Source organism: Passer domesticus, chromosome Z, assembly GCF_036417665.1.
Source record: "Passer domesticus isolate bPasDom1 chromosome Z, bPasDom1.hap1, whole genome shotgun sequence".
In the NCBI taxonomy this organism is placed as follows: Eukaryota; Metazoa; Chordata; class Aves; order Passeriformes; family Passeridae; genus Passer; species Passer domesticus.
Window position 1 is genome coordinate 70,394,502 of NC_087512.1, and position 23,091 is coordinate 70,417,592.

At 39.2% G+C, this 23,091-nt stretch overlaps 1 protein-coding gene across 1 annotated transcript in view; it reads right to left on the reverse strand.

Annotated features, from left to right (window-relative positions):
- The window catches only part of SVEP1 (sushi, von Willebrand factor type A, EGF and pentraxin domain containing 1), a 117,827-nt gene extending 95,089 nt beyond the window's left edge, over positions 1-22,738 (reverse strand). The window contains exons 1-3 of the mRNA XM_064403058.1: positions 22,073-22,738; positions 9,007-9,262; positions 7,707-7,883 (exon numbers count right to left, since the gene is read on the reverse strand). Coding sequence (XP_064259128.1) covers positions 7,707-7,883; positions 9,007-9,262; positions 22,073-22,591 — 952 coding nt within the window. The 5' untranslated portion in view covers positions 22,592-22,738. The remainder of the gene's footprint in view (positions 1-7,706; positions 7,884-9,006; positions 9,263-22,072) is intronic.
- Positions 22,739-23,091: the final 353 nt, after the last annotated feature.

The window sequence follows — 23,091 nt, forward strand, 5'->3', positions numbered from 1 at the left end:
ACTTATTTAGATGGGGGTTATGACCTGATGAGCTTTGTGCACTTTTGCTTCTGTGTTTTCTTCTCCCTCTCAGCAAAACCAAGACAAGTAACCGGTCACCACCTCCGAACATTTGCAATTGCTGCAAATTGCATTTCATACACAATATTATTGTATTGGGAGAGGAGTAGATAATTTTGTTTAAAATATTGAAATAGTCTTTCTTACAGGAAAAGCACTGTGCAAGGTACACTGGCTTGGGCAGAATGAATTTCACAGCATAAGTGAAGAAAAGGACTTTAAAAAACGAGAAAATATTCCTACACTCCATCTTAATTTGAAACTTGTTCTGAGAGCTAAGAGTCAAATTTGTTTGACACATGACAAATACAGTATGTACTATCCATTAAAATCCAAATGTAGAGACACGGGGGATGCCTGATTTTGTCACAATAGGAATTCAGTTAAAGGAATCAGCTTTGACAAGACTTCAGGTGCAATTTATGATGCTAGAAATCCTGATGCTTATTCACAAACTCACAGGCACTAGAGACTGAAACTTGCAAGTTAATTGTAGCAGAAATTACTTTCTAGGAATGACTTAAGTAGTTAAATGTGAAGCTTTGGAGCCCTGGAGAGCCACCAGGAATGAAGTAGGTAATTAAAACAAATGTTGAGTATTTTAACCTCTCCTCACTTCAAAAATTAACACTTTGCTTTATACTGCTATCTCATTTTGTCCTTGATGCACTGTTTCAAGAATTTAAATATTTTCTTCTCTAAGAGAAAATCTACTAAGAAGCTCAGAGAATGCTAAGTTGTCTGCTTTTAATTTGTGAGATGGCACAAGTTCAGGAGCAATATGTCTACAAAAACATCCTGGCTATGTGTTTCTGAAAAGGTAGTGAAAGTAAGAAGACACTATGCGATCCACAGAGGTAAACAAAGAATGTTGCAGTAGAAAACTTTTCATTAAGGATTTCATGGGACAACTATTCCAGTAAGATCCCGCTATGATGCCAGTCCCACCAGTCGAAGTCTCATCAATGGCCCTTGTCAAATGATTTGACCCTAAACTGTTTAAAAATGAGTGACAGCTGGCTGATGAACATTTTAAGGAGTTAAGACATGTCCAGGGCAAACTTTTAAACTACCACTTCTACCAGGACTGCACTACTGACAAAGGATATTTTCAAACCATGCGTGATCTTAGTGAAGGCAAAACAGACTGCCTTTCCTCCTGTCTAGAGCCTCAGCACAAATCTCAGCCTTAACAGTAAAGGTTTTACAGTAATTTAACCAAACGTACTTACACTTTTGTTAACCTTTTTAAATAGAATGATTGGCTGCAATGTTTACCTTGTGGCCAAAGGACACACAGAGACAGGCTCTATATAGAGCCTAAGTCTGATTGACAAAGAAAGCAGAAGACTATTTCTGTGTCATGTCTATTTCTAATCAGGGTATAGTTTCTGCACCTCTCAAGTCCTCTAAATGGCTGATTTTTTTCTCCTCAAATCACACATATATTCTGGAGGCTTTATTTTCTTAATATTCTGAGGTGACCAAGACTTTGAAGATAAGGAAAAAAGAGTAAGTTGTACATCACGTTCTAATATTCCAACAAATGCACTGCAGAACAGTTCTGGACTTAATAGGACAGAGCCTGATTTAGCATAGAAACTTATTTTCTAAAGCCTCAGATAACATCTAGATGGAAAGGATGGATATTTTTGTACAGGTGTAAAATTACACCTCTGTTTTTCTGGTCTGCATATGTCAAAATTGAATCTGGGTTTTCACCTTGACCCTCTAACTTCATTTGTTAAAGAAATTCCTCAGGAATGGTGCAGAAATGCAGTGAAAACTTTTTTTTTAGTTTTGTTTTGGTTTTTTGTAGCTTCTGGGTTTTCTTTTTCTGCCGCAGTTGAGTTTAAAATTCAAGGGAGACAAGCTACATGGTGAAGAGTTAGAAAAAAAATAGTATAGAAACATTGCTACCCATATTAACTATCATGTTATTTACAAGTTTTAGTTTTGCAACAGAAGATTCATACAGTTGATACACAAGGTGAAGAACCACTCAGTTCCAAAGACTTGATCCAGATCTCACTGACACTAGTGGAGATACGCTTATCCACTTCAACCAGCTTGTCAAAACTATGGATAGGGTGAAAACCCACCAGCAGCTTCACGTGCCATTTATTTATGTGAAAAATTTGTACCAAACTGAACAAGAAAAGATCCTCTCTTTACAATTTTGCAGGCAAAGCCCCTGCAGTTAGATGTTAGAACTCATGCTTTTCCTTTTTTAATTTTTTTTTTAATGGAGAGCTCAGGGTCTGACTCTAGAGTTTGTTAAAGAGTTTTTCTGATGGTCTAAATCTGGATTTTAATTCACTGCCAGAAATGCCTCATCTTCATAAAGCAGGCTGTACAGTGGGAAACTAACTACTTTGGTGTCAGAAGTCACCTAAAATAGCAGCAAAACTATGGTATGATCATGCAGCAATCTTCATCTCTATCAATCATTCAGAGAAAACAAAAAACCACCAAAAAAACCAACCAAAAGCCTCTCCTGACATGAAGAATATGCGGACAATACACTATACAATATACTGTAATTTATCTCTGCTGTGTGCTACATTTCAAAAAATCTTGCAGCATCCAATTAAGTTTTTCCCTCAGCTTTGCTTTGCTTTCTATAGCAACAAGTAGGAGAACCTTCACCTAATTTCCAGAAGCAAAGTACACAATACTAGGCTTCAGGAGACTAATTTTTTAAAAAGCAGCATTAAATGTAAAAAATCTGGAGTAGTATGTCTGCATGCTTCTGGATGTATTTATTTTGCACAATAAACATTTCTAAAAGCCATTTTCTTCAGTATTCATGAAAACAATAATTATTAATGCTTTTACATTATTGTTTTAAGACTTAAAAAGAGAATTAACCTGCTAAACTTCCACAGCCATGTCTATAGTATTTGTTTTTTACATACATCTTTCTCATCTACTTTTCTTCCAGTACTCTCAGTGGAAAATGCATTTATGCTGATTTACTTTTCTCCTGTACTCACCCATCATGTTATGCTACCCTCACTAGAAAAACACATTTACATTTATTTTGTATTTAACCATCACGATGTTTCCTGAAACTCTTACCCAAAAAGAGTCACAAGATTAATAAGAAACAGAAAAAAATACACAGAATGGCAGCAAGAAATAATTTTGCCAATATTAATTAGGCGTCAATTCAGCATTACTTAGTTACAGGCATTTTGCATCCTTCCTCTTGGTTTAGCTCCCTCCTCATGACAGCCAGGCATTTTAACACAGCATATTCACAACAGAGCCTCTGTGTATTATCACAGATTGAAAGTCACTGTGTAACAAAAGAAGACTAAATTAAAAATAATGAAGTATACAAACGTGTCTCATCCCCCCCATAGGGTTACAGAAATGGGATCATGATTAAAGAGCAGTTCAGTAAAAGGGGTGAATCACAGGTTGACAGAAGTTGTACACAGAGAAAAGTCTCTCCAGTAAGGCTTTTCCGTCTCTACAGCAGGTGAGTCTAACTCCTAAGTCTTTCCAAACTGTTCAGGTTTTGAAAGCATTTCATTATTGCTTCATTAAGCACATACATTCTAACTTCCTTGCACAGTTGTAATCCAAGTTATTTGAAATCATCTGATGTAAAATTTTTATTTGCTTTCTTGTTTTGGTATATTAAGATCTGCAGGGTCATGTGACACAAAATACCACACCAGCAGCCATTTGACACTTTCTTCAAAGAAATGCACATTTTTCAATTTGTCAGTTTTCAATGGCTGCAGGTCATACAAGGAGCCCTCTTTTAGTGACAGCTGAGTTAGAAATCAAGATTTAGATTTCTGATTTAGAAATTAAAAGCAAAGGAGGAGAGAGGAATCAAAACAAACTCCCACCCAGTTTTAAGATGCAGAATAAATGAATCTTTTTCACACTCCCTTTCTTGCTTTCTTTTCCCTCCCTGTCTGTCAGAATCTCTGAGTGGTGGTTCTCCTCCAGATCCGTGGTAGGCACCCGATGAAGAGTACAGCATATGTTGTATGTGTTGTTAACTCTGGAAGCCTTGGGACTTGGAGGAATCTTGAAAACTTAGTGAAAATTTCCAAGTACCATCTGCCAATTTTCAAGATGGTTGGCAAAGCTTCATCTAGTAACTCCTCCAGGGTTGGTAAAGAAATACCTCTCACAGAAAAATATTGAGAAAGGATGATTCAGCTTCTGGGGAGTGGAAGCTCCTATCAAAAGGAAGGGAGGAAGGAGACAGCATGGCAGGAGAAATATTTACTTTCCTTTGACTGGATGATTGGACTCACCACTGGAATTAATGTTCTTCCTGTGTGACTAAGGTAAAAACTGCTAGTAGTGTATTAAACTCAAAAGTTTTTTTCCTAACTAGAAAGATATCCAATTTATGAACATCAGGTTTGGTTTTGCATTCTCAACAGGAACAATCCAGAAAATCTCATGGAAAAAATGCTCGGATGAAAATTAGGTCCACAGTCCAAGAAACCACAAAAGGCAAATCCTCCCTCCCTTGCTGAACCTATACACCCTCAGTTTAAAGTCTTTTCAGTAATGTGTTTTGAATTAATATTTGTTTAAAAAAAAAAAAAAAGAAAAAGAAGTGGAGTTTTCACATGTTTTCATATTTCACTGGAAAGGCTCTTTAGAAATCTAATCCATGTGGTGTTTTGAAGCCAAGAATCTTGCCCTAGTAGCTGTGCATATGATTACTGATATGCTGCATATTCCTAAATATGCAGCATATTAAAAAGCTATTAAAGATTCATGTGGATGGTGGAATTCAATGACTATACCCAAGCAGTGAGCTAAATATAAACAAAATAATGAATAACCAGCCTAGAGAACAAGGAATTAAGTTATTTGTTCTGCCCTGTGAGCTGAACATCATCTTTATGGATACCTTGTCCTGCAAAAAATACGCTCTACACAAAAGAAACTAGTGGTTGCAAGACAACAGCTTCCTAACCTCTCCAATAACAGTGGCTGTGCTTAGGAGTAACTGATGAGGTGAACATGATGGGTACTATCTTCAGTTGCATAATCTTGAACCTAGAAGGTCATCCAACCCAACAGACCACCAAAACCAGAACTGTCCACGGAAAGTCTTACTTAAAAAAAAAAAGTGAAAACAGCATGTCAAAGACATATATTCTAATGCCATAAGAGAAAGAAGAAGATACCAATGGAGGTCTGAACTTTTTTTTACTCTCCTATGAAAGGTGCAGTTGATTTAAACAACTCACCTTTTATTGACGAAACAGAAGAAAGAGTCCTAATGAAAAATCACAAGATTTATTTTTGCTGCCTTATGTGTTTTTCTTTGGTTGTCTCTAGTTTGAACCTCAACATTTGTAATCAAGGAAAAGAAGATGAAAAAGTGAAGAGTTACTGAAGAGGAGGTGCTCATGTACTCTGCAATACTTGGGTATCGGTTACCATCCTGCTTCTGTTTTTCCTCTTGCTCCTTCCTTTGCCACAGTTATCCCAGACACCATATGAAGTTCCCAGTGTGGGCCAAGAAGTTTTGTTTGGTTTGCTTTTTAAAGCAGAGAACATTCAGTCTGCTCTTCCTTTAGTGGCACATCATCAACAATACTACAAAGAGCAGGAGTGGGAGACTGAATATCTGCTTTTCAGCACAAAGTATGTGACTCCTATTTTGTTTAACAGAAGATTTCTAGGGTGTTTTCTGGTAATTATGAAAGTAAAAAACTGTAAGGATTTTTATGTGTTATTCTGATGCCTCACATTTAAAACCATAAACAACAGTAAGCTTGTATAATTAAAAGCAGAGAATATAGAAAATAATCACAGAAAATAAACACAATAGCAAAACTAACAGATGCTATACAGAAAAGCAATTTCCCTCTTAATTAAAATTCTTTTAAAAAAGCCTTACTGTACTAGGGAAACACAGGCTAGTGGAGTATCTTCAAGTTTTGCCAAAAAACATCTAAAAATAGTCCAATTGCAACTGAAGTCCTGTCACTGTAAACTTGCCACAAATCCTCCTGCACATTATAGAGTGAAGAAAAGTTAAGATGCATTCTTAAGATTCCTTATGCTTTACAAATCCACAGTTATGCTCAGATGTGAAATATTAAAAAAGGCTGGTATCCTTTTCAGAATAAAAAATTTCAAAATAGGCTCTTTTTCCTTTAAAGAAAACATATAATCTTTTATTTTTCTGTCTTGAAAAACACAAGAGTTGAACACAGCATACATAAAGAAAAGGTTTGAGTTACTTGGTCAAATTGTCCCTAAAATACATGTATACAACTTCAACTACCATCACATACACAACAGATGGCTGCAATCATCAGCTTACTTGCAGTGTATCTAATACCAGACCCTTCTACAAATTTATTTCAGAAGCACCTACCAAGGAAGCAAAAATGAAACTTTTGTCTGCAGCTGCAAAATGCCCATTTTAAGAAATCTGGCTTTTACTATTTTTGGTGGCACTTGAAAGGTATGCTTACTTTGTCAAAAGACCCTTTCATGAAGAAAGAGCAACTCTGAAATGATAGTTCTGCTCTCTCTAGGAATAGCTCAAAACAATATTTAATGACACAACCTACTGATAATGGTAGAAATGCTGTATGTATTTTGTTCAATATCTTACTATGGCACTCAAGGTGGAGGAAAACTACTTTATGACAAAAGGAAAAAAAGATGAAAATATGGTTTTGTCTTAAATAAATTAGTATTAGAATTGAAAATAAGAGAATGGAATAGTGTATCTGTTTAGAGTTAATTGAGCATGAAAGGGAGCTGCAACCACTTACAAATAATACAGTTCTGATCCATTGTGCCAGTGCTGATATAGATTCCTAACTACATTCCTGTACTCATATTGATTTCAAAACTCAATGAATTCCTGCTTACACACTGAAAAAAGGAAAGGTGTTTCAGAGACACAAGGTGAATTACAGTGTGATAATTGGCAGGGAGTGTAATACAACTTTACAGATCCACTTCCATAAAGAAGTGTAAACTGTTGTTATTTTAACCATACTTCGAATGCATACAAGTAAAAGGGTTTCTCTAAAAAGTAGTAACAAAACTAATATTAGCAAAATGTCACAATGACAAGTCTCTGTTTAGTGACTCAAATGTTTTCTTCCTCTATGGTAACTGGAAGTCATCATGGGAGAATTAAAACACATTTCCATGATTGTAAGCTTCACCCAGAATTTATCCTGAGAAGATCCACATATATAGCCCCTCTCCAAACAGCAGAGTTTAAGGAAGTTCAAAAAGTGATCAGTATAACTCAGGAGAGAAAAACATACTACAAGCACTTGAGAGTAAAAGGTATTACCTCAGATTTGGTAAACTCACAAGCTCACAAATTTGGTAAAGTCACAAATTTCTGGTGTTCTGTGTTTTAGGAAAGTTTTACTTTGTCAGAATATTTGCCCTGTTCTTACTTCTTTCCTGTGCATCTCTTTGAGCTATTGCTGATGACAAGGTATGAGGTGAATTTTACTGCTACAGCTATTCTGTGTCTTCAGCCAGAGAGTTTTCCAGCAGCCTTGAATGCATTCTGATCCATGGAACATAGCCATAATCCTAAACAGATCTTTTAGCTCTCCGATAGATTAGCCATGCATTCGGAACATGCAGAAATACTCAGACATGAGACTCACCTGTACACTCATGTTGTAGTCCTTTCCCGTAGTAACCTTTTTCACAGATACACTCGAACTGGCCAGTGTGAGTGCCACACTTGCAGCTTGCCATGATGTCACAGCAGTTTTCGTTTGCCTCGCAGAGATATGAACAATGGGATATATCTTCTTGGATATAGCTGCCAGAGGGCAGGTCTGAAATAATATCAATTTATTAACAAAGAATTCAAACGAGAGTAATGCCACAGTGTCACATTACACCATTAGTGAAATAGTTGTTAAAAACTCTAGGCTCCAGTTCTAAGTAGGAAAGATGGCAGTATGGAGCAGAGCCTTCCTATGCTCAATGTGCAAAATATTGGTGTCCTTATTCTGGAAAAGAGCTTACTGAAACCCATGGTGCACTCACGTTTTCTCCTCGTTTGAGTCTAACACTGCCAGAATGCAGTCTCACTCACAACAGAAGCTGTTGGGACAGTTCTTCCCAGCTTTGGTGGATGCCATATTTGGAACAAAATCATCAAAAGAACATTTGCTCATGGCATTGAAAACCATTTGGTCATATTATAAACTAAAAAACTTCAGCACATTCACACAGACCAACCCAACCTTACATGGAACAAACAGGCTGGCAACAAAGCACCAGAAATTACACTGTTATTTTAAAGTAGTATGTTTTAAAAAATTTTAGCAAATAAATTCAAATGGCTAGTCTGATGCCTGTTCTAAGCCTCAATCAAGCAGCATTGCCAAACAAATGTTTAATCATGTGTTCTCATCTGCTTGTCTAAACCTACCCTATATTTCAGAAAGAACTTTTATTTTAGGATATTGGAGATTAAAAGACGAATCACAGTCTGAACTCTCTTTCCACCTCTTCCTCTTTCCAGTTTTACTGCGTGTATAAGGTCATAAACACAAATTGTATTGACTCTTACACAGAGGGATCTAGACTGGTTCTGAATGGGCTGTTGTTGCTGTGTGAGACACCCTAAAGGTATTAAGTTCCACCCGTTGAAGCACAAGATACATTGGCCCAAGAGCACAGTCTGTTCTTCACAGACAAAATGAAGAACTGAATGGATGTAAGTATGTATACACAGCAGTAAGGAGAATTTTTCTCAAATCCTGTTGGTGATGAGTTAAGCCAAAAAAACTTTATCCTTTTAACTGAGGGACAAACATCTCTACTAGAAGGTAGGAGAAAAATAAAAAGTGAATCAACACTACATGAAGTGTAACTGCAAGACAGTACTGGAGGCCTTTCTATTCAGACCTCTCTGCTCCCTGTAGATTACTGAGGTTAGGACATTAATACCTTCATGAAGAGCTCTGCGTGCCAGAGCTTCAAACTCAGTAAAACTGTGAAGAAGATAACAGTGATCTTCTTTTGGGTGGGATGCCATGTCATTCAGTTCTCGGATATTCCCCTGCCATATCCCAAAGGTGAAGATCTCCACTCCAAGTTCACGCAAGGATGCTGCAATAGGTCTCGGGTCTCCCCCATTGGAATAGCCATCAGTAATGAGAAATATCACTTTTGTAGCGTTTCCACGGGCATGCCGTAATATTTGCTGGAAGAGAAAATGAAATTGCACACCTCAGCGAAAGGCTGACAGTGGTTGATTAGTACACTGCTTCCTCCATTATATGACTCCTTCTATTTAAATTATATAGCTAATAAGGCCCTTGCAAGATCACCCACTATAACAAAGGTCAAACATCAGTGCGTAGAGCCTGTGGTTGATTAAGGCCAATCACTGAGTCACACTTTAGGTGGTCACATATTAACACAACCACCAAAATCATGACATGATAAGACATAAGACACTTTTCATGTTGATTGATTAAGTCACCCATGCATCAGATTCACAATGATTCTGAGAGCTTAAATGACTTTGTTCAGACTGAAGTTTAAATAGATACTACAAACATTGAAAATCTAGTGCAAGACCCAAAACACAATCTAACATATTTTAATACAATATTATGTTTTGACTGACTAAACTATAAATCCTAATGCTGATTTATCATAAGGCTTCTCCTAACAAGTATTTTGACTGTTGGTTATTTTAAATCCAGCATAAAATTCCCCATTTGTCCCTACTGAATGATGCCTTTTTCCCTTACAACAGTATGCCAAGATCACTTTCGATTGTCCATCATGGCCTCAAAAATGCCGGTAGTTCCTTCTACTCTGCTGCTCGCTCTTCCTAATACTGCACACAAAGCATATATGATGCTGCCCAGATCTACCTGAGTGAGAACATGCCCCACAGATTCCTGCCTGTTTCAGTCCTCCAGTCTGACAATGCACTAGTCTTCCTAATCATGGCCAGGTGCTGTCCACAACCCTAAAGCAGGGGATTGTGAAAATATATTTTCTCCATCCTCTGGGAACTTACATAGAAAGAATTAGATGAAGACTTCCAATTTGGTAGCAGGCATATTATGCCCATGTTTATTTCAATAATAGGTTGTACCATGCTACAATTAATGCAAAAGACCACATTTAATAGACCTTTGAATGATACTCCAAAAGACATGTCATTGTATGACAAGGAGGTAAATGTGATTAAGACACTCTTAACAAGCACAAATTCCAAAACCAGAGATCAACCAAGCTGACCTATTTTATTACAAAATCTTTATGTAAGTCTTATGAAGTAAAATCATCTGGCTTTCACCTCATCCAAAAGGTTACTAGCTAGGCCAGCCTAAATAACCTGCAGTTTTTATACCCCTTCTCAGTAAACCAAGCCACATTTTAGGACAATTGGATTTTTGATTTGTCAGTTCTCTGATTTCAGGTAGATACTATGCAAAAATAAGCACAGACACCATAAATCAAAGCACATACCACTGGCACTGTGGTCTGAGAGACTGCCAAGCAATATTTTGCTGTTGGGCTTGATTTTATTACTACTTGTTTGCAAAACCCAAAGGGAGTGAAACCAGATTCTCTTGCAGTCAAAAATACCCTTCACAAATCAAACTTATTGTTCCTCATATTGCCTAAGTTATAAGTGGAAAACCAGAATGAAGTAGGGAAACAGAATGAAGTGGGAAACTAGAATGAAAAGAATCAGGAAGAAAAAGACAAGACAAAGGGGAACACGAAGACAAACAGTAAAAGAAAGATGTATAAATGCCTATTTCAAAATGCATTCTGAAACTGATCTCTAATACAAGTGACTGCAGGCAGAGACAGTAATGTTATTTATAATTAACATGTATAATTAATATATTCACCATTAACTGTGCTATTTTAAAACAGAATATAAATAACTTAAACTTCTATCCAACTTCCTAAATACTCAGGCTGATATTCTCCACTCAGGATGTTTGTCTAAAGCTATTTCAGTAAAAATGATCCTTTTTTGGAAAAACAAGACAAGGAAAACATATATTCCATCCACACTCACCAGATTTTGGCAACTGTAGCATCTCTGAACTTTGAAAAAAGAACATTCAATCTGCACATTACATAATACAGGTGGAAAAATATGCTCCAAATTACATGCAAGATGTGGAATGCGTGTAACTGAGGAAGAAACCACAATTTACACAGGGTTAAGAGACATTATGGAGATTGCCAGTGCAATTCTCTGAAGATCCCACCTACAGGCAGATTGCTCTAGCAGATCATTATTTCAACTTGTCATTGTGCGTAACGTACAGAAGGGGGAACAAAGCTTAATTTTGGAAGAATGGCAGTTTCTGTAGTATCCTTCAGCACTGTTTCCCTCACTGCATAACAGAAAGTTTCGCACACTTTGCAGATTAAGGTAGTGGACGGCCTTCCACATTGCCCTGGTTCTTCAGCAGTTAATGCTCATAATTAGCAGTAATCAAACTTCCATGTTTCCCGGAGACATGTCTGTCTGCATGGCCAGTGAACAAATGAGCTTGAGCCCCAGTAGTCTACAGGACTACAGATATCTCAGGGCTATTTAATTCTGACTAGAAAATAAGCAGGGATTTTTGTCTTACAAAATTAAACTGCTACAAATACCCTCTGAAACTCCTGAAACACAAACCCTCCATGAATTTCCATGTAAGCCAGGTCCCAGGAAAAATTGCTTTGCAAGACCTTTAAAAAGATGTGGGTTTGAGTAAGTTGAAAGCATCAGTAAAAGACCATCTTTGAGGATGGTTTTTTAAATAACTATTAACTTTTAAATAACTATTAACTATAACTATTAATAACTAAAAAATAACTATTTTTGAGAGGAAAATATGCCTTGGCTACATGACCCTCTGTCAAGGCAAGAGCCAACATCTTTTCTGTCCTCTGCATCTCAAAGGGCAACCACCTCTTCAAGACAGCACTTCTGTCACACAGACACAAATTGAGCCAACAGGTAAGAGAGCATGAAGATGTCTTCCTGCTACCCAGAAGACTTGAATATTCAGGCACCAGAGATTCTGAGTAGAGAAACAGACAGACAAACAGACAAGATTGCTACATATTGCCCCTGGAAATCAAAACAAAACAAAGCAACTGACCAGCTTGGCCCTCATGTCTTGCAGCTGTAACTCTAGACACAGAATCCCTGCTGCATAAAAACAGAGGAAAACAACAAGGGAGGGAAAGAAACATTCAACGTGCAGGGGGGGCAAGGAAGAGGAAAGAAGACAAAAGTTGATTTTAAAATAATTTTAGTATGTCTGTTGGTCCACTCAGTATTTTGTTTCTTTTTGTGATAATAAGAGGACAGGCCACCAGCCTGTCAGCGCTGCTGACAATCCAAGTATCAGTCTCCATTCCTCTTCTCTGCAATACTTGTGCAGCATTTCACATAATTTTTGTTTTCTCTAACCCTGACTTACATCCCTCTATTCAACCTCTCTCTCCTTCCCTCTCCAGAAAGCTGTTCTGAAGCTATTTTTCCCCAAAGAGAAAGTTCATATATTTTAAAATGCTTGTTCAACCCCGAAACTTGTTTAACCCCTAAATGTGTAAGTACACACAGAGATTGTTCATCAGCCCCTGCCAACTTAATGGACTGTATCTACATAAAGATTATTTTTTTTTCCATGACAAGGCTTTGCAGTCCCTTCATAAATTATCAGGTTCTTCAATAAATACAGTTTTAAAGCCCTCAAAATGGTACTAGTAAGTTTAAAAGATCCTGAGAACCTGTTTCTTTGACATGAATATCCACATCTGCTTCTGATTTTACCATCAAATGAAACTGAACACCAGCCATAACTCAAATCACAGGGCTGAATGGCCTGTTAAATTGAGAATTTAACCCATTTGGTCAATATTATAAATTAATAGGGGATAAGTACAAACAAAACAAAACAACTAGTGCTATTGATGAATGAATAGAAATTCACAGGGCTACTAGAAATACCTAATATTTTACCATTTCAGTAACTAGTTTCTTGTCTACACTTCCTTCAGAGGAGTAGTAGATCAGTCAGTTTCAGTAATCCTTCCAGATTTTAAATAAAACATTCTTTTCACATTAGCAAAAAGTTATTACCATCTGTATTGTGTTCAGTGACTGTTTGGTGTGTACAAATATCTGGCAGTCTAACCAATTTTTTGGTGCCAATAAAAGTCCTTAGAATTAAAATATGAAGTCTTGTGCAACAAAAGAGTTATCATACAAAATCGTCCTCTAGAAATTCACTACTGGAATGAAAATTCACATAATGGAAAAATAAATCCTATCAGTACAGTTATAAAACCAGTTAAATTCTAACTTCTACATTTTTAACATTAACATGGAGTTTGTAACACAAAATTAGGAGAAGAGCAGTATTGAAGGGCAAAGACGTCTTCAGTCACTTGACAGCCACAACAATGATGTTGTCAAAGGTTCTTTGTTACTGTCCCAACTACATCTGCTGCATGTAATCTGTAAACATATGATCCTGGACCTGATTCCTGTCCTTCCTCTCTCTTTTGGTTTCAAAGAAGATTCCGATCGTACAGAATTGAATATTAATATATCTATCTAGAGGGAAACAAGTTGAAATGGGTTACCCTCTCTCACTTTAAAACCAAGCTAGGCTGTAACATCATACAGCTCCAAGAGAAGCTTGCCTTAAAATGCTTAAGTTGGAGCCTAACCTTCAAAATAACATAATCCAACATTCACTTTGCAGGACAAACACTACAAAGGGAATATTAATTCTTACAGATCAGGAAGAACCACTGCTGCATTTCAGAAGCAAACCAGAAAACTCTCCACTAGAGAGCCATTCAGTTGTTCTACCCAAGAAGACCACTTACACTGGATTTCCTTTCACTTTAGGAATGACATAAAACATACACATCAGGGGGTGAGCTCCAAATAGAATTAAATTATTCTTTTTCCTATATGATCACTTATTCAATATAAAAGAAATAATTTCCATATTATAATATTATAGAATTAATTTAACTATCCATAATGTAACATATTTGTTACTAAGCCTATATTAAAGTGAATAAATGTTAGTTTATTACAAAAAACACTGCATAGATTTGGTCCATATATTCATAACAATATTAAAACAGTACATCCTAATTTATCACATGTGGCTTCAGAAACAGATCAGTATTTCATTCACAAAGGGAAATGGCAATGCTAAATATCTTTGGCAACCTAAACTTCTGTTCCAAGGTTTCTTTGCTTTCACCTTTCCCCCAGGTAAAAATGTCCAAATCTGACAGGAGATTTCACATAAATAAATGTTCTATAAAGAAAAAAAAAAACAAAAAAAAACCCCACCAGTACTGTGATCAAACATAGCTTTTGGTGAAGCTGAGACATCTTATCACTGAATCCAGAGCACTCCTGAGGAATCTGGTCATCTCCCAAGAGTAATGCAAAGCCAGAGGGTGACAAATACTGTTGCCCTTCATCAGGAAACTGTTGCCAGGTGGAGAATTGCTTGCACCTGGTAGGTGCTTGCTCCTCAAAAACCACTGGCCTATGGAACCACACAATGCTGATTCTGTACGAAGAAGACCTGGAAAGCAACCCAGCCCCATTCTGCAAGCTTTTACGAGTTCACCAGGCAGTCAGGTACAACTTTGGGGTTGCCCATCACCAGGGATCACCAATCTCCCAGGACAGAAAACATGCACAGAAGGAAGGGAATGTAAGGTAATGACTTTGGGAAAATTATTATAATATGTATATTTTTTTCCTGGGAAAATCTATGAATATGTAAGTAAAATATAGTATATAAACAGGAGCTTTTTCTGCACTCAGCATGCAGGCTATTTCGGTGGAGATATCCCCTCATGCATCCAACCGAATAAAGAATGCCTGGTGTAGTGTTACACTGGTCTAAGGAGTTTTATTTTATTGATTTTGGGTATATAAAAGACCTGGCTACACCTCCTGAGCTCTCTCTCTAAAACAGCAAATATGGTGATTTCACCGTATTTTCTTTCTGTCACTATACATTGCTATTTTCACTGCTCAAATTGAATGAATCTTATCCCCTCTTTAGGTTTCACAAAATGAACTAAAAAATATTCCATAGTTAAGAGGTTTTGGCTTCCAACCTTTCCCACTCTTCTCTGCATTGCTACACGGGCCCTGGAGAATGAGCTGTTACCTATCTAAAAGAAACTAACTAATACTAAAGCTTCCCTTGGATATTTCCCTAGCAAGAAAGGCAATCTTAATTCAGAGAAAAGATGTATCTATAGAAATAATCTAGATATTTAAAATACTTAAATAGTTCTTTCAGTAACTGGAAGGCATGATCTGAGTAGATCTCACAACTATGTCAGAACAACTGCTCTATATGGATGAAAGTGCACAGATGAAAAAGCCAGGCAAGTTCATGGCCAGGCAATGTACTGACATGACATCTGAGCAAAGACTGACACACCTAGTAATGTTCAGACGGGGGAAAAGAAGGTTTGAGGTCCTCTTATCCATGCATATTATACAATTACTTGATGAGGGGGGGAGTAAAAGATGTATACAGAACCTTTTAATTGGTAGGATGAGGCAAGAAGCACATATTTAAATACCAACATTCCACTTAAAGAGAGGAAGCAACATTTCTGCTGCAAGAGTAATCAACCACTGAAAAAGGTTTCCCAGAAGGTTTGTGGGATCTCCATCCCTGAGTATATTAAAACACCAACTCAGACACAGTCCTGAGCAACCAGAACAAAAGCCTAAACAACCCAGAACCATCACTGGCTTTACAATGACTCTGAGTTGAGTTAGGACTGTTGGATCTAGTGATTTGAAATTGTGTGGCTTGCAGTTTTGAGCTCTGAACTAGAAAGAACAGAATTCATCTAGTTTCCAGGAAACAACTAACACACGTATCTTCCATCATTCTGAGGTCCTCTAAACAGGACATTAAAAAACAGGGCATGTTATGTACATAGACATTTTCTGAGCTCTTATGCTATATAACTTTTAACAACTTTATCAAGACTTTGTGCAGTTGCTGGAGGCCTTTATATGCTGCCATGCTGCATGCTATATTCAAAACAGCATTTGCTAACAGATCTCAGTTTGATTCAAAAAATGAAAAATCTTAGTTTTCTTCTCTGTGAGCAGTTTCCATCATTAAAATAACAAAGACATTATTTGATTTCTTTAGTACTGCGCAGATCTTCCCCTAACAATAAAAATAGGGACTCAAAAATATTTTACTAAATATGTAACTGATTTTCATGTATTTTCAGACCAAGCACTCACATCACTATTGACTAGTACATCTGCCAAATATTTGTTTCTTTTGAGTTCGCTTTAAACATTTATTACTTTAAATAAGCAGAGGGAAAAAAGAAAAGCTGAACTGAATAATTAGTTCCAAAAGAACAAACACAATTCATGACCTGGCCCATCTATTACCAGCTGTCACTGTTCAATTATCATCTGAATATTTTTTTTTTCTCCAGGACTGCTAGAATTGAGCAACACTAACACAAAGTTATCACTGATAAGAGATGTCCCAGACCAACTGGGAGTGGGGGAGTGCTTGGGAGAGAAACCCATCTCTGCTTAACTGTTCATACTGCCCATGCTTAGCAGAACACCATGACTCTGAACATTAAAGCTCTTTACAGACTGCTGCTTACATTGAAGGAGGCTCTTCATCTTCCTGGCTGAGGTTGCCAGTGAGACCTTGAAGCAGAGGGAGTATTATAATTTTAACAAGAGCTTTGTTTTGGATTGTGTTACTGTCATAGAGAAGTAAGCAGCTCCAAAATTTAAGCAGGGTCCTGGTCCTACAAAGAACCTGTTGCTAAAAGCAATAGTGCTTTTAATTTCTGCACCTAGAAAAGTCAGAAAATTCTTGGCATCATAAACATCCAGCCTCACCTGCAAAATCTGACTCACAGATTCTGGTACCACATGGAACTGGGGGACAAAGGGTAGAATACGTATCACAGAACGTGCAAAATAAACATTCAGAAGTTTAATGCTGAGGCTTGTGTCAGGAACTACTGCTAAATATTATATATTTTGCTGTAAAGGCCTCTCGTAAGCTTAGGAAATGAATTTAAAATGAACCGACTTATTTTGTCCTGACTTCTTCAAAATTGTAATGCTATGAATTTATTCCTTCTCTCAGAAGAAATCACTCAGCAGCTTTTCTGGTTTGTCTTTGTATCTCTGAAGTAAAGCACATGATAAGACTGATTGCTCTGTAAGGGTCATAACTTTTAAGGACTGGGGATCAGAAGGGGCTTATTGTCAGACTCTTCCAAAAAAGGCTCTGAGATGATAAAAGAAATGGTTTTCTCAGGAAAAGGAATCTCTATTCCTGAAACATTTAGGATGATATGATCCAGATATCATCCTGGTAAAATATTTCATTCATTGTATTGTTAGTTCAGATATTACATCCGCAAGATTTGTTTTATTTTGTGCAGCAATATCTACACCAGGCTTCCAAATTACACGCTTCTGATTAGACCAAAAGGCAAGACACAATTTTGTAAACACAAGCAGAAAAATTCCAAAGAACAGGTTTTCAGCTAAAGAAAGTATTAATCCTGATTAGGCAGCCACAGATATTATGCTAAACAGAACACTTTTTGCCTGTCCTGGCCAAAAGGTCAGAGAAAAGTTAACTACTTAATAACTTCTAAAGGTAGGTATATTTCAGGCTTGGTATAAGAACAATGTGCAGATGTGTATCTTGCCTCTGACCCTGCCTTATTAATCTTGTGAACAAACCCCATGCGGGGTTGGAGTATGCAGTACACTTCACAACACCATGCTGATTGAAACTGGAGACTTGGAGCTGACACCAGTGATGGTTGACAGGAACACTACGTTCAATTTGGTAATCCCTAACTACTAACTCTGCAATTGCAAAAGTGGCCACAGAGGTTGACTTTGATTTTTTTTTTTACTACCATAGCTTTAACAGACTTCTAAAGCCATGTCAAAAATGCTGTCAACCAGTCAGTTAGCTCTAGTTGACCCAAGCCATCATCAGATATTTAGAGCATGATGCCAAAGATAACTTAGAATCTGCTATTCTCTTATTATTAGCTGCAGATTTGGCAGGGAACACAGGAACAGAAATGCACAAACACATGCTTGATAACCAGACAATATACATGATTCTGAATGTCCATCTTCTTAGTGAGAGGGCATTACTTTTTTTCAAATAAAAAAAAACTTAACGAAGTACCTGGTAAGAAAATACTTTCAGCTCTTTAGCTTCAATAAATTATTAATTTTAATTTGAAAATGAGATTCTGAATCTGAAAATGCATTGAAAATTGCAACTAATTTTCCTAGTGGGTAACAATGCTGCATCTTTTACTTTTGTATTTTGTCATACAGAAGAAACAAAAGCCACCCTTACTTAATTAAACAAGCATTAAATAAGCATTAGAACTGTTTACTCTAAACTGATATGTGCTTACATTCTTCTGGGGGACACATTTAAAAATATTTATTAATTACAACACGAGCATGGGATTTGACATGCTGGTTGGACATTCGTCACACTCTCCCAAAATCATATTAGATACAAACACCTGATTTCAAAGACCAGATTCTCAGAAAACGTGTAACCCTACTCTGTAGGTGATAAACCTTTCACTTGCATATATCTATACCTATAATGCCTTCAATGGAGTGAAGATGAATTATAAAAACAAAAAGAGTTACCTTTTTAATGCAACAATTATTTTTATAACACAGAAATCCCAAAGGCTCCCTCAGCTACTGTTTTGCCAGATTTTTTACAATTGACTTCTCTGAGTACTTGTCTGAGTACTATCTCTGACTCCTGCTCAACAGTAGTGCACACCTACCACCTCCCCTTCAATTATGAAGAGAAATTGTTTCTATTTTACTTCCACTGAAAGACAGAAATAAGATTATCTTTTTTTCAGAAGATACAATTTTATCAACACATTGCCAGGTGGAGTAGTTTAAATAATTTTTATTTTAATCTTTTTTTTTAGACAACCAAAACCAATGCAGCTTCAGGATGTTCAAACTGTCCATCAAAAAAGATAGAACACCAATGCTGGCGTATATGTAACTGTGACTCAGCTGCTAAAACAAGAACCCATTAAGCTTCCACAATTGCATGATGACCCCTCAGTTCTATTTCAAAGCCCATCTGGTAACAAAAGCATATCCTTCCCGCAAAACATAATGGGTGCTGTTAGCAGTGGTTGTCTCTCAGGTTCAGAAGCTCCAATACAGGTGCCTACAGGTCTCTCAACACTTTTCACCACTGAGGTCTTTGGGCTTTAGTTGCATTCCTTAAGCATCAGGAACAATACTTGCTTTAACCTGTTTGTATTTTCAATTCTGCTTTGGTTCTTTCTTGCTGTCACAACAGCTCTGTAGCTTTCCATAATGCAATAAGCAATCTGCTTAACATAAGCTGCATGTAGTTTGTGCTGTCCCACCAACTTATGCTGCGAAAAACTGAAGCCAAAGAGTTTTGAATTAATGAGCTCAGTTTCTTTCCCCTTCTAAGACTGTTTGCATGTGCCTTAAAAGAAAGACTCCAAAAATGAGCACTTGCTAGCTCAAGCATGGCATGAAATCACAGAGTGGCAAACCCAAACATCAATAGAAGTTCAGCTATTCTCATCAGGATTCTGTCTCTTGTGGTGTATTTGGCATACTTCTGTGAATCACATAGACTTTAATAGGCAGGGTAGGAATACCAAAGTGCGGTCTACATGGCAAAAGTTAGTAAAGACAGCTTTGACAAACACAGAAACTCTGCAATAAATTTGTCTGCAAAGAACCTTTGGAAATGATGCAAAGCTGCAGTGTCAAGGAGAACTCTAATGTTTTTCAAAGAATATGGACGTTGTGTGGTTGTGCAACTGTTTTGCTGCCACGGGTTCTGAGACAGCTACTGCTTTGTAAACCTTGTTCCTGTTCACTTATGTTCCCAGGTCAGACACTAACTGGCCTGATGACCTTGCAGAATTCACTTATCACTCTGCCTCAGTGGTTTCAGTGGAACTGTCACAGATGTGAATTAATGACTTTGAGACCTACCAAAGAAGAGTACTGCATGATGATTTAAGTGCTGGGTTTATTCTAACAATGCACTTTCCTTCATTTGCTATTACTATTACACAAAAGTGATGCAATTCCAGAGACTTTGTAATGCAGATACTTTTGAGTTTGGAAAAGTAGCAGAGAATTCTCATCAGAAGCATAAGGAGTCCCAAGTTAGAGTGTAAAAGAAAAAGAACAATTCAAAAAAGAGACATTTTGGGAAATTATGGTTGTACCAAAAGACAGTTAAAAACATAACGCAGCAGTCTAAGAGTCCAGAGGGAGTAGCAGTTTTATTATACTTTAAAAACTTCCTAGATTTATTCCAACATAGTATTTTAAACTTGGAACAGTCATTTTCTGAAGAGTGTCTAGAAAGGAGAGTATTCTCTGAAGACATTAATTTGTCTGACATGAAGAAATCATACTGAAGAAAACCACAGTACAGCATCTTCAATCAAAAGCTAGTAAACAGACCGGAATTTAACCTTGTCATTCTATCTTAATTTTCCCTGTCACCATGCGAATATTTTTCTTCCCACATTCTTATAAGAACACAGTGTAAAATGACAGTCATGCTGTTGCAGCCACAAAGCTTAGCTGGGCTCAAGAAACTAAATTGTAGGTTTCTGAAGGGATTTTTTGTTTATTCCACTTTAAAGATATCATTAGTCAAGATTCCCTATCAAGACGACAGATGGTATTTCTTAAGCTTGTATTTTGTTTTTAATGGCTATTTTTAACTTGTATCATTAACTTTTTCACACGACACCCCTGGGATGGATATATATTGAAACATGGCTTCACAGTGGAAGATCTAATACAGGGATGTGTTTTCCTAAAGCAGGTTTGGCATGTGCAGCTCTGAGCACATTTTAAGTGAACTTGCTTTCTCCTGCCAAAAGTGAAGAAGAGAATAATCTCTGCCAATTTCATATGCCCAGCAGTGACGCACCTCTTGCAATCTCACTCCTCAGCTCCAAACAAGAATCTGTGTTTCAAGACAAGTGCACCCAATGCTCAGCTACAGGACACCACCAGACATTAGATAAAAAAAAAATTAAAAAATCACAAATGAGACTTGATTTGGTTGTTATTTCTGAATACAGAAGCCAAAAAACAAGGAAAAGCCAGTCCCAGCCTTGCAAAAAAAACTTCCTGGGTAGACTAGCTGTCCCTTGACCATCAACTGAGAAGTCTTCCCCAGCATGACCAAGTGCCAACACATGTCCGGGGCTGCCAAGACCAAATTTCTGCCGTGGGTCTGTATGACAGCATGAAAAGTGATTGTGTTACGGTGTCTGGAAGTGTTCCTGGGGACATGCCCCTACTTATTGGTATACTGCACGCAGCTTAAGGGAACCTTTGTAAGTCATCAGCAATTAAAACAGACACCTGGTAGGTAGGTCTGACAGCTAGCAGGCACTCAAGTCCCGCTGCCGTGAAAACAGACAGGCATTTCAGATACCAGACTTGACGCATATATATCACTTCTGAAATTGAGACACGGGCTCCATGTCCCTTCAAAGAAGGAATTTCACACATTTGTTTGCAAGGGCAGCGGAAAACTTGGGAGTTGCAGGTGCAGACAGCACGGGAAGGTAGTGACTAATTGCTCTGACCAGACTATTGGGCATCCCACACCACACCATTCCACGTCCCACCACACAGCCCTACACCCTTGTCGCGGAACACCCTCGAACAACGCAGAGAGCCACATTCCCACACCACACACTGCACAGCACGGCACACCGTACACCCTGACACGCCACGCACTGCCGCGCCTCGCATCGCCCTGCCTTCCTTCCCTCGATGCCGAGACCTCGCCTTGCCAGGCGCACCCCGCACCGCGGAGCCGCGCACCCCGCGTCCCTCTCACCGCCCCGTCCCAGCGCCCCGGCTCACCGCCGCCTGCTGGAAGGCGCCCTTGGTGTAGGTGCCGCCGCCGCGGTAGGCGATGCCGGGGATCTCGCGTCCCAGCAGGGCGCACTTGTGCTGCTGCGGCCGCCGCCGCGAGATGTAGTCCACGCGGGGCACCACGTTGCTGCGCGAGGAGAAGGTGACGATGGCGACGCGCGTGGCCGCGGGCACCACGGGGAAGTCGGAGAGCAGCTTCTTGACGAAGCGCAGCTCGCTGAGGAAGTTGGCCGGACCCACGCTCGACGACTCGTCCACCAGGAAGACCAGCTCCAGCCGTCCGCTGCGCGCCCGCAGACGCCGCACCTGGCGCTTGAAGGCGCGCCCCAGCTTCTCCACTTTGCTCTCCGTCGTGTCGGGCAGCGGCGGCGCCTCCAGGGATGGCGACGCGAAAGTTGGGGCGCGGAGGAGGGCGCCCGGCTGGCCGCCCGCCCGGCCCTGCGGCGCCGACGGCGACAGCGACAGGGACAGTCCCCCCCAGCAGCAGAGAGCCACCAGGGGCCACATGGCGTGCGGCGGGCGCGGGCAGACGCCGGCAGCCGCGGCAGAAGAGCTGCTGGTCGCCCCCTGACGCCCCACCTCTTCTCCACTCGGAGAGGCGTCCGGCCTGCCTCTCTGCCTCCCTGCCGGCCTCCCCGCCGGCCCCCGCAGGTATCCGCGCCCTTTAATCCCCCGCGGCTGAGGCGCTGCCCCTCGCACGCCCCTCTCTCCGTTTTCCCCTCCTCGCCTTTCGGTAGCGTGCTCCCTCCCGTCCCTCCCCGCCTCCCGCCGCCCCGTCCCGCCCCGATGGGTCCCACACGGCTGGCGGGGGCCAGCCCGACAGCGGGGCGGGTGGCGGTCACTGGAAACGCGCCGAGCAGAAGCGAAGGGGGGCGGAAAGGCAGGACCCCCCGAAAAGTGAGGAGCGCCTTTTCCGCTCCCTCGCCGCGCGGGCTGGAGCTGCTGCTCGCGGGGACGGAGTGAGGGAGTGAGGGCTTGCACTGACACGTGCTGAATTAATCGTGGTT